The 12,827-nt window shown below is 35.3% G+C and overlaps 1 protein-coding gene across 9 annotated transcripts in view; it reads left to right on the top strand.

The window, feature by feature from the left end:
* Positions 1-12,827, top strand: part of SLC25A40 (solute carrier family 25 member 40) — a 55,101-nt gene that overhangs the window by 24,333 nt on the left and 17,941 nt on the right. For 5 of the 9 annotated variants that reach the window (XR_007724410.1, XR_007724411.1, XM_050785289.1 and 2 more), the window contains exons 2-5: positions 3,787-3,855; positions 5,676-5,796; positions 8,056-8,115; positions 9,805-9,911. Coding sequence is in view for 7 of the 9 variants with exons in the window: in XM_050785289.1 (XP_050641246.1) it covers positions 5,700-5,796; positions 8,056-8,115; positions 9,805-9,911 (264 nt within the window). In the remaining 2 variants the exon portion in view is untranslated. Of the gene's footprint in view, positions 1-3,786; positions 3,856-4,251; positions 4,349-5,675; positions 5,797-8,017; positions 8,116-9,804; positions 9,912-12,827 lie in introns of all 9 variants that reach the window. The other 4 variants (XM_050785290.1, XM_050785292.1, XM_050785294.1 and 1 more) reach the window with 3 other exon arrangements.

Here is a 12,827-nt window from a genome sequence, read left to right as displayed (position 1 = left end):
AAGCGAACAGTTTGGTAAAAGAAGACCACATTTTTTTGATAGATCAGTATGGTGGATATAGTTTACATTAATCTGTTGTGTATTTAAAAATAGCTAGAAGAGAATAATTCACATGTTTCTAACATAAATAACATTTAAGGTGCTGGATATCTCAATTACACTGATTGGACTTTATAAATTATATGAATGTATTAAATTATCACATCCACCTCGAATATAGATGCACCTAGTACATATCAATTAAATTTTTTAAATAGTCGTAAAGGGAGAGAGAGACTGCAATTCAGTATTAGTGGGGAGCTTCAGTAACACACTCTCAGTAATGGACAGATCATTCAGACATAATACCAACAAGGAAACACTGGAGTTAAACTACACGGGCCTAACATTTACAGAACATTTGTAAAAAGAGAATGAAATTCTGCCACTCGTGACAACGTGGATGAACCTGGAAGTCCTAGAAATCCTTATGTTAATTGAAATAAGCCAGAGAGAGAAAGACAAATATCACATGTTCTCAGTCATATGTGGAGCTAAAAAAGTGGATCTCATGAAGATTAAAAGTAGCTTGGTAATTACCAGAGGCCAGGAAGGTTTTGGGGAAGGAAACTGGGAAGAGAAGTTGATGAATGAGTACAAATTTCAGTTAGATAGAAGAAATAAGACCTGGTGTTTGATCAATTGGTAGAGTAAGCATAGTTAATAATCTGTTATACATTTCAAAATAATTGGAAGATAATAATTCGAATGTTCCTAACATAAATAAAAGAGAAATGTTTAAAGTGATGGATATCCCAATTACCCTGATTTGATCTTGACTATATTAATATATCAGATTATCACATGTACTCCCAAAACATGTATATCTAGTATGTATCAATAAAAATAAATAAATGTATTAGTCCATTCTCACACTGCTAATAAAGACATACCTGAGACTGGGTCATTTATAAAGGAAAGTGGTTTAATTGACTCACAGTTCATTGTGGCTGGGGAGGCATCAGTAAACCTACAATTATAGTAGAAGAGGAAGCACACATGTCCTTCTTCACATGGTGGCAGCAAGGAGAAGTGCCAAGCAAAAGGGGGAAAAGTCCCTTATAAAACCATCAGATCTTGTGAGAACTCACTATCACAGGAACATCATGATTAAATTACCTCTCACTTGTTCCCTCTCATGACACATGGGGATTATGGGAACTACAATTTAAGATGAGATTTGGGTGGAGAGACAACCAAACCATATCATGCATTCCTGAGTATTCTTTTTTTAAATGGAATAAAGGATTCCTCAAAACAGTAAGGAAAGTATACATGCCTTAACGTCAAAGTAGGTAAAAGATGTAAATGGACATACTACAGAAGAGGCAATATATACTACTGATAAAAATGTGAAGAAATGTTAAGCATCTTTATTGGCCAGGGGAAGGTGATACAGTTTGGCTGTATCCCCACCCAGAACTCATCTTGAATTGTAGTTGCTATAGTCCCTACATGTTGTGGGAGAGACCTGGTGGGAGGTAATTGAATCATGGGGGTGAGCCTTTCCCGTCCTATTCTTGTGATGGTGAATACTTCTCATGAGATCTGATAGTTTTATAAAGGGGAGTTCCCCTGCACAAGTTCTCTTACCTTCTCTGCCACCGTGTGAGACGTGCCTTTTACCTTCTGCCATGATTGTGAGGCCTCCCCAGGCACGTGAAACTGTGAGTTCATTAAAACTATTTTATTTGTTAATTGCCCAGTCTTGGGTATGTGTTTATCAGTAGTGTGAAAACAGACTAATGTAGAAGGTAAATCAAGATTACAAGATAGCATTTAACATATATTTGTTTTGAAAAAATTAAAAATTCTGATGAGACTGAGTAGATACTTTTCTGTCTTCTGGCTTAAATGTAAGTTACTTTAATCCTTTTACTAAATGTTCTTCATTAATCTCTTGGTTAAGTGAATTTTGTTATTAAGTAACATGTTTCCTAAGAAGGGCTCACGGGTTTTTCATGTTGGAGAATGCTTCCCATTTACACTTGAAGAACACGTTGGCTAGTTAGAATAAATTATTAATGGTTACTTCAGTAGCATACAGAAGCAGAAAAGGTATAGAAAAGAAGAATTTTGCAGGGAGTTGAGGGAGGAAAACTGTTCTTGCAGAACGTTTGTTGATGAGATGTTCTACTATTATAGTAAAGCCGAGAGATACTTTGTTAGAATGGTTTATCACACTAGAATGTGTCCTCCCTGAAAAAGGGACAGTGTCTGCACATAGGAGAATAGAAAGAGGCAAAGAAAAAAGATAAGTAGGTTGGTAAAACTGTAGGGAGTTTAAAGCAATGTTGAATACATTATGAGTTCTAGGCAGTTCACTGATAATCACTTCTCACATTTTCTACGTGTACTCCCAAGTCTCTGGGAGTAGAGTTTTGCATTTTTTTAATTATTTTTGTAATAAATTGAAAAGGAGACTCATTTTTCAGTTCTCATTATAATTAGGTAACATGATTTTAGGAGATAATTGATGTAACTTATTTTTCTAAAATAGTATGTATGTTATGAAACAATTTCATTAACTATTCTAAAAAGTTGTATCTAAATTTCTGACTTGTTTCCTTACATTCTAATGGCTAAAAACGTAATAAAGTTTTCTGGATTTACTTTCATGTGCACATATTCAAGTTGTCAACCTTGCTGGCATCAGTGTCAACAATAAAGTACTATGGGCCGTTTTACCATTCTGGAGGAGAAATATACCTGTATTCTAGCATACGTATATTATTTTTCCACTTAAAGGAGCTCATTTAAATGAATGTTACAAATACGATGTTCCCTAGACTTTAAGATTCTACATAAGTTTCAGGAACTAAAATATTTTTATTATACATATTTTCACATATACAGAAAAATACAGAACAATGAAATATTTATGATATATGTTTATGTAGATTTACCAAATCATTAACATTTTAGTATATTTATGTTTTTGAAGTTTTGTAAACTACAGCTATTAGAACATTATGGTCCTTAATAATTTAGAATGAATCTCTTAAAAGATTATTTCTACATACAAAATAAACAAGATTTCTGAAATACTGTCTAATATCAAATTAGTATTATCTAATACCAGACCATGTTCAGATGTCACTAGTTACCCTCAAACTGGAAAAATTTGTTTGTTTCAACCAGGGTTCTTTTGGTGGTTGACTCTTTCAAGATTCATTTAATCTCCCCTGCCACCTTTTTTCCCACCTTTGACTTGGAGAAATCAAGACAGTAGTCCTGTAAGCTAAAAGAGTACAACTTCTACTGTTACATGGCATCCATTACCTTGTTACACTAGTTACTGAATTTCCTGTGACTCGGAAGTTAGATCTAAAGCTTATTGCTTGTTTCAATTCAGATTAAAGGGTCCCCCCTCTTACACTCCCCTCCCCCAAAAAAAAACCTTCATAGATGATGCTGGACCTTTAATTTTATGTTACAAAATCTGGTCGTTCTACTGTAAATGATGGTAAGATTGATTACTGTGTTTGGGCTCTGGAGTCGTTTGCTTATTTGTTTTTAAAGCAGAGTATATTAACTAGAATAACATGAGGCTTTTGTGAAAATGCTTCTATAACTAATGCTTGCCTTTATGGAGTGCTCTTTATATTCCTCAGAGCAATTAGTAGAAAGCCTTTAGTGAATATTCGTTGGTTTTTGTATTGAAGTTTTTATGTACTCCTTTCTTTTAGATTTATTATCCTTTATCCTGGGTGAAAAGATAAGACAATTACTTTCTTTTAATTATAGGTTTTTGGCTACTGATGTTACAGACAATACAATATTGGAGCATAGAGTTGAAGAAAAGACTCAAACCAGGTAGGTAGATAGTAAAAGTCTAAAGAAACAATAAAATTACCATTTATTTTTATAAAAGACACTATCGATATCATTGACAAAATTGGGATATGAACTGTAGAGTACTGTTCAAAATTGTTTTCTGAATTTGATAATTGTGATTATATAAGATAATATTTTGACATATTTATGGTGAAGGGACATGATGTATGCAGCCTACTTTTGAATGGTTCAGAAAAAAATGATATGTAATTTGACAGAGAATTCGATAAGTCATGCATAAGTAGGAACTCTCATATTGCCAGTAGAAGTATAAATTGATCCAAGCTTTCTGGAAAGCATCATAGCAATTTGTATGAAGGTTTTTTGTTGTTGTTGTTGTTTTGTTTTTGACACGGAGTCTCCTCTGTCACCTAGGCTGGAGTGCAGTAATGTGATCTTGGCTCGCTGCAACTTCTGACTCCTGGGTTAAAGGATTCTCATGCCTCAGTTCCCCAAGTAGCTGGGACTACAGGTTTGCACCACCATGCCTGGCTAATTTTTTGTAATTTTAGTAGGGACTTGGTTTCACCATGTTGGCCAGGCTGGTCTCGAACTCCTGATCTCAGGTGATCCACCTGCCTTGGCCTCCCAAAGTGCTGGGATTACAGGTGTGAGCCACCGCACCTGGCCCTGTATCAAGTTTTAAAATAGCTTATCCCATCAATCTTACTTTTTTTCCTAGAGTAATTGTAGGAAGGTTACAAAAAGATATATATATGTATGTATAAGAATATTATAGCAGAATATTTTACAGTTTGGAAATTGGCAACAACCTGGTATCTAACAATCTGAAACTGATTAAATATAATTAACTACTGTGCAAGCAATAAAAATGTAAATCTGTTTTTATTGACACAATGTCTATAATATATTTTTGTTAAAGCAGGCTACTAGACAAGCAAAATAGCATTAACCTGTTTTTCAGAAAAGCTGTATATACACAGACACATAAGTGTACATGTGTTTGATTAATATACAGTATTTAGTTAGATGTAATATGTGCGTATAGACATATACATATGTATGTGTGTATGTGTGTAGACATTTAGAAAGATGACATTCATGTTGCTGGTGATTATTATTATTATTTTTTTGAGACGGAGTCTTGCTCTGTCACCCAGGCTGGAGTGCAGTGGCGCGATCTTGGCTCACTGCAATCTCTGCCTCCCAGGTTCACGCCATTCTTCTGCCTCAGCCTCCCGAGTAGCTGGGACTACAGACGCCCAGCTAATTTTTTATATTTTTAGTAGAGACGGGATTTCACCATGTTAACCAGGTTGGTCTTGATCTCCCGACTTTATGATCTGCCCTCCTCAACCTCCCAAATTGCTGGAGTTACAGGCATGAGCCACTGTGCCTGGGCAGTGATTATTTTTGAATAGTAAGTTCATAAGTTATTTTTATACTGTTTTGTATTATCTGACTTTTTAAGACTTTTTTATGTTTTTATGTTGCTTTTCTCCTCAAATTTTTGTAAGATAAAACTTATTAAGGTTATGTGTTTTTATTTTACATCTGTACAATAACTACTGGTATATAGTAAAGGGCTGCATTTGCTGATACCTCTGTACTCTACTGGGGAGGGTTTCTTAGTAGTGTTTATGAGGCTAAGTTCACTGACTCTGAGACTTACTGGTCAACTGCTTTCATTCTATTATGTGGTCTGTATCTGTTTGGTTAATTCTCTCTTAGTTGTCTTACTAATGTGATGCTGCTCACCCAGCTTAGCTGAAGGACATTATCGTTTTTGAAGTATCAGATGACGTGCTCTAATTTTATATTTTCTTTTTCTTTAACAGGTTTGTATTTAATTAGTTAAAAATATGGATCCCGAAACAAGAGGACAAGAGATTATCAAAGTGACACCTCTTCAACAAATGCTTGCCTCATGTACTGGAGCTATACTGACATCACTAATAGGTAAAATTATGTTACTGATATAGATTATGTAACTTTGAATGAATCAGTGCTTCCATTTCAGTTTTAGTATCAGTGTTTCAGTGTAGGTTATTTCTATTTTCCGTAAGTGTTGGCTGGCTGAGAAATAAAGAGAAAGCGTACAAAGAGGAATTTTACAGCTGGGGCTCCGGGGGTGACATCACATATCGGTGGACCGTGATGCCCACCTGAGCTGTAAAACCAGCAAGTTTTATTAAGGATTTCAAAAGGGGAGTGGGTGCAAGAACAGGGAGTAGGTCACAAGATCACATGCTTCAAAGGCAAAAAGGAGAACAATCACATGCTTCTGAGGAAACAGGACAAGGGCAAAATCACAAACTCCTGAGAAGGGTCCAGCAAAGATCACAAGGCAAAGGGCAAAAGCAGAATTACTGATAAGGGTCTGTGTTCAGCAGTGCACATATTGTCTTGATAAACATCTTAAACAGCAGAAAACAGGGTTCGAGAGCAGAGAACCAGTCTGACCTCAAATTTACCAGGGTGGAGTGTCCCAATCCTAGTAGGCCTGAGGATACTGCTGGAGACCAGGGTGTATTTCAGTCCTTATCTCAACCACATAAAACAGACACTCCCAGAGCGGCCGTTTATAGACCTCCCCCCAGGAATGCATTCCTTCCCCAGGGTATTAATTATTAATATTCCTTGCTAGGAAAAGAATTTAGTGATGTCTTCCCTACTTGCACATCCGTTTATAGGCTGTCTGCAAGAAGAAAAATACGGCTCTATTTTGCCCAACCCTGCAAGCAGTCAGACCTTACGGTTGTCTTCCCTTGTTCCCTAAAATCACTGTTATTCTGTTCTTTTTCAAGGTGCACTGATTTCATATTGTTCAAGCACACATGTTTTACAATCAATTTGTACAGTTAACACAATTATTGTAGTGACCCTGAGGTGACGTACATCCTCAGCTTATGAAGATAACAGGATTAAGAGATTAAGAAAGGCATAAGAAATTATGAAAGTATTATTTGGGAACTGTTAAATGCCCATGAAATCTTCAGAATTTATGTTCCCCTGCCGTGGCTCCAGCCAGTCCATCCGTTCGGGGGTCCCTGACTTCTCACAACACATACTATCATTTATGATCCATGAATGTTTCATCATATTATTATATGAAAACAACCCTGGACAGAGATTCAAGAGACTTGAATTTTTAGTCCTTGCTTTGCCATTCTCAAGTTGAAATCTAACTTTTATTTGAAATTCATTATTTCATCTGTAAATTAGGGACCTATACTGGGATTTCTTTTGGGTCCCTATCAACATTAAACTTTTCTGATTCTCCCTTTTTATAATAGAAAACAAGAAGATGGAATAAAATATTAGCATAATGAATATATAGAATTTTACCAATTTGTGTTAGCAACAATTACAAATAATCTTTACTTTGCACTAATGGAATTTCTTAAATTTCTCTGGATCACAATTTTCTGTTTCTTACAGTCAGCTTCTTGTAGATGTAGCCAAATGACATAGTTAGGTGATAGTTTAGCATTTTAATGATTTTTAAGTTGGGTAGTTTATACAAATAACAAATGATTAGAACAACTAAATTAATTGCTTATGATGATTTTCAGGTCAGAATTTGAGTTATAAAGCTCATAGAGATCATCTAATATGATTATTGTCATTCTCAAGATGAGGAAAAGTTTTCTTAGAACCATTATTTGGCATTTGTTTCTACTTGGATAAAATATAGCATGCATATTAAAACTATTTTCCTTTACTGTGCTATGCCCAAATGGAATAACATAATTTAGTGCTAAAGATGTTTTATGGCCAGTGTACTCAAATTTTTATTATCTGTACCACTTATTTGATACAGGTAAATTTGACAGATTAGGAAGACTAATATCATTTGACTGTTGATTACTTATACAAAGTTATTCTCAAAGACTTTTGGAACTTTTACTTCTTCTATTAGAAAGCATATTTTCTTACAAGTACCAACTTTATTGCTAATGGAGTGATAGTTGTAGGAATATTACAAATAGCAGTTAGTACTCATGAGAGAAGTAATTAGTCTGTCTTTCACTGATTAGCAAAATTGAAGGGCAAAAAAATTAGAATGTTACATTCAAGACTACTTTAAGATAAATAAGCTCACCCATTATATAGCCATGAGGAAAAGTAAGAATCAGTGTATTTTGTGTTCTTTGTAAAACATCTATCCAATTTACAGATACCACTTGCTAATTGAAACTTACATATCTTCAATAGTGACACCCCTGGATGTTGTTAAAATTAGACTCCAAGCCCAAAACAACCCACTCCCCAAAGGTACGTGTACTAATTACCCTAAAAATGTTATGTTTGATTTTTAAATGTTCATGTGTTAATTTTTGTTTGCATAATATTTATTTGCTAATTTATTAAAATAGATGCCTCTTACCCTCATGAAAAACGTTTCTATTTTCACCATTTAGTTGTACGTGATGAGGTGTAGGCAAAAAATAAATATATAACATTTGTATGGACCTACTAATTAAAGCAAAGGATGGTTATGTATTTGTAGATGTGCCTCAGAGGTAAGAGCAGAATTATATTTGTGAGAGACCTTAGAATCTAGCTTACTCCCGTGTCCAAAAGTTGTGCCCATGTTAGAGCATTCATGACCATCATACAACTATTGCTTGAATATAGTGATTGGAAATGTATTATTTTATCAGATAGCTTGATTAATTTCTGGATAGTAGTTTATGTAGAATTTGAGACAAATAATGATGTGTTTTTATAAGATAGGCAAGATTAGCAATTCCTTAGTATTTTATAGGTTTATAAAGATAATGGCATTGCAACCACATTTTAAGTGGCAGAAAACACACTGTTTGGACTGTGAGAAAATTGGCTCAGATACAAAGCCACTGTGTTGAATACAGAGCAGTGAGAGGGAATGAACAACCCTGATATTTTAGATGAATGAAAGAGTAGATTGTAGGAAGAGGCTAAAAAGGTAATTTTCTATACATTAAAGAAAACCATAAAAGCAGAAGGCAACACTCAGACTTAAGTATTACAAAATTCACAGCTTCGTATTTTTCTATACTGTTGGGCAGAGAAGACAATTTTGGCAACAGTTTAGTCCAGTAAGTGGGAGGAAGTTGGTACTAGAGAAAGTTGTTACTACATTAGGTCGAATGTGACAAATGGCTAGACTGAGCAGTACAGATACAGAAAAAGAGACAAAGCATGGCATTATGTACATTGAGAATGATATTTTTTAAAAAATTCTATTTTTGTCTGAATTTCCCTTGCTTACCACAGATTTTTCTTCTGGACAAATAGAAATGATTTGTGTCCGTGTTCTCCTCTCTAAATGGGTTTTCCTCTTTTATCTTCTTTCTTCATTCCCTCAGATAACTTAAAAACTTAAAAGAAGTTATTTGTGTACTTTTTTTTTTTTTTTTTTGAGAGTAGGTCTTACTCTGTCACCCGACCTAGGCTGGAGTGCAGTAGTGTGATCATAGCTCACTGCAGCCTTGACCTCCTGGGCTCAGGTGGTCTTCCCACTTCAGTCTCCTGAGTAACTGGGACTACAGGCATGTGCCACCACACCCAGCTAATTTTTAAAAATTTTTTGTAGAGTTGGAGGTTCACTGTGTAGCCCAGGCTGAAATCAAACTCCTGGCCTCAAGCGGTCCCCTGACCTTGGCCTCCCAAAGTGCTGTGATTACAGCCATGAGCCACTGTGCCCAGCCATTTTCTTACTACAGTTCTGAAAACATAAAGTACTAATTTGCAGTTACTTTTAACAACTCTGAGTTTAGAATGCATTGCAGTAGCATTAAGCAAATCAAATTAATTATGTATGTTTCATCCTAAAAAGTAGAGATGGTTATTTATCTTTTTCAAGATTCTTTCTCTTTTCATAATTTTCTAGTTTCCTCATTGTGATGTCAATTTGTTCATCTGTAAAAATAATAAAGGTTATGTGAGGTAATTGTTGGCTGTTGGAATCTTCTTTGCTAGGAAAATGTTTTGTATATAGTAATGGTCTCATGGATCATCTATGTGTCTGTGAAGAAGGAGGCAACAAACTGTGGTATAAGAAGCCAGGAAATTTCCAGGGAACATTGGTAAGGTGATTATATTATTTAGAATCACAGTATATTTTCTATTTAATCTTATATGTGAAAGATTTTTCTAATTGCAAGAGGATGAAGAATCATATTAAACTGAGAACAGGGAACTACTTCTTTGCTTTTTAACCCTTTGTTAACCTTTTCATAGGTTCATCGTTTTGTGTAAAAAAGGGGGAGGTAACTTTTTAAAAAACTGACCATTTTTATTTTGAGATAATATAAAATTAAAAATATATATACAGACAGATTTCATGTACCCTTTTCTTAGTTTCCCCCAGTAGTACCATCTTATGAAACTGATACAGTGTCACCACGAGGATTTTGACATTGATTGATACAATTAAAATAAAGAATAACTTCATCATCACAAGGATTCTTCCTGTTTCCTTTTTTAGAGCCACACCCATTTCCCTTTTCTAACCAACTCCTTAAGTCCTCACAACTACTAATCTGTTCTTCATTTATGTAATTTTGTCATTTCAAGAATGTTATATAAATGGAATCATAACATATATAACCTTTTGGGGTTGGCATTTTTTACATAGCATAATTACCTGGTGATTCATCCAGGTGTTGCGTGTGTCAATCATCTGTTCCTTTTTATTGCTCATGATATAGATTATTTCATGGTGCAGATATAATACAGTTTGTTTTTGGAGTTTTTTCCAGATTTTGGCTATTATGAATAAAGCTGCTACAAACATCCACTTACTCTGGGAAAAATGGGTTAGGGAATACAGTTGCTGAGTCATGTGGTAATTACATGTTTAGAGTTTAAGCAACTCCTAACCTGTTTTCTACACTGGTTCTACTATTTTACATTTTTCATTAGCACTGTGTGACTGATCCAATTTCTCCGCATCTTCACTAGTGTTTTGGTGTTGTCACTACTTTTATTTTACCAATTATGATAGCTGCGTACAGATATCTCGTTGTGGTTTTAATTTGCATTTCCGTAGTGGCTAATGATGATGAACATCTTTTAATATGCTTATTTCCCTCTTCAGTATAAAGGCTCTTCATGTCTTTTGATCCTTTTCTAATAAAATTGTAGTTTTACTGTTGATTTTTGAGTTATTTATATATTCTAGATACTAGTCTTTTGTTGAATGTGTGGTTTGCAAATATTTTTTTCCACTTCTAGTTTGTCTTTTCATCCTCTTAAACATGGTCTTTCACGGAGTAAAACTTTTTAATTTTTATGAAATTCGATTTATTAATATCTTGTATAGGACATGCTTTTGGTGTCAAGGCTAAGAACTTTTTGTCTACTGTTACACTCTGAAGACTTTTTCATAAAAATTGTATTTAAGTCCTTGATCTATTTTGAGTTAGTTTTATGTAGGGCATGAGACTGTGATTGAGGTTTGTTTGTTGTTGCTGTCTATGGATGTCCACTTGCATTTGTGGAAATGGCTTTATTTCCTCCGCTGAGTTGCTTTTTGCACCTTTGTCAAAAATCAGTGGGGCATATTAGGTGTGTCTATTTCTGAGTTTTCTATTCTGTTCCATTTATCTCTGTCTGTCACTCTGTCAATACCACAGTCTTAATTATTGCACGTGTAAGTCTTGAAATTAGATTCACTTATTCCTCTTACTTTATTTTTATATTTCTTTTTATTTTTTCTGAGACAAGGCCTCGCTCTGTCACCTAGGCTGGAGTGCCGTGGAGCAATCATGACTCACTGCTTCCTCAATCTACATGCCTCGAGATTCTCCCACCTTCATCTCCCAAGTAGCTGGGACTGTAGGCGTGTGCCACTGTGATTTATGTTTTGTAGAGACAGAGTATCATTATGTTGCCTAGTCTGGTCTCACACTCCTGGGCTCAAGCAGTCCTCCTGCTGTGGGCTCCCAAAGTGCTGAGATACAGGCGTGAGACTCGGCATCTGGTCCTTATATTTTTTTTCGAAGTTGTTTTTGCTCTCCCCAAAGTTCCCTTGTCTTTCCACATAAATCTTAGCTTGATCCTGTTTATATTTACAAAAAAATATTGCTAGGGTATGTATTGGAATGACATTCAACTTGTATGTTAATTTGGAGGGGAATAACATCTTTAATGTGTTGAGTGTTTCAATCCATTTTCAGCCTGCTTATGACATTATAATTGAAGTGAATTTCTTTTAGACAGCATAAAATTGAGTCACGTTTTAACTTCACTCTGTCAGTTTTTATCTTTTAATTACTATACTTAGTTTAACTATTGTAATGCATTATAGATTAGAACTTAAGCCTATTATTATTTTTTAAATTTTCTCTTTGTTCTGTTTTCTATTTCTGTTTTGCTTTTCCTGCCTTCCTTTGTGTTACTTGAACATTTTTTAGCATTCCCTTAAACTCTTAATCTCACTTAAAACATTCTATTTTAGCTGTCTTTTTCTGACATTGCTTCCATGGGGGAGTCACCTTGTTACTGTCGGGTAGAGTTAGAAGTCCAGGTTCCCCACCCAGCCTCTATTGACACACAGTGTGAGGGAAGACCTCTTTTACTGTTGAGCATGTGTGGGAGTTCTGGCTTTCTACATGGTTTCCACTGACGGTGTAGTGGGGTAGCCTCATTGCTGGTCGATGGTGAAAGTACTGACTCTCCACTATTCCTCCTGTGACACCACCCTAGCAGAGGGATGAAGGAGCCTTACTGCTGACCTGGTAGGGGTAAAAGTCTTGGTTCCTTATTGACCTTCTGTCAGCCTTACATTGATGGAAGTCTAGGCTACCTACTTAGCCTTTGCTGATACGGGTCTGGGTGGTGCCACAAGTTTCACTTTGTTGTTTGGTTAAAGTAGAGTGGTTATTGTCTAAAGGTTTTCTGTCTTACTAGGGTTCCTTTTCCTGGGAAAAGATGCAGTCCTTTGTGACTAACGTCTTTTACTTAGCACAGTGTTTTAAGATTCATCCATGTTGTAGTAT

The sequence above is a fragment of the Macaca thibetana genome, chromosome 3 (genome assembly GCF_024542745.1).
Source record: "Macaca thibetana thibetana isolate TM-01 chromosome 3, ASM2454274v1, whole genome shotgun sequence".
NCBI lineage: Eukaryota > Metazoa > Chordata > Mammalia > Primates > Cercopithecidae > Macaca > Macaca thibetana.
Note: the sequence above shows the minus strand (reverse complement) of the source record. Positions and strands in the feature narration are given on the sequence as shown.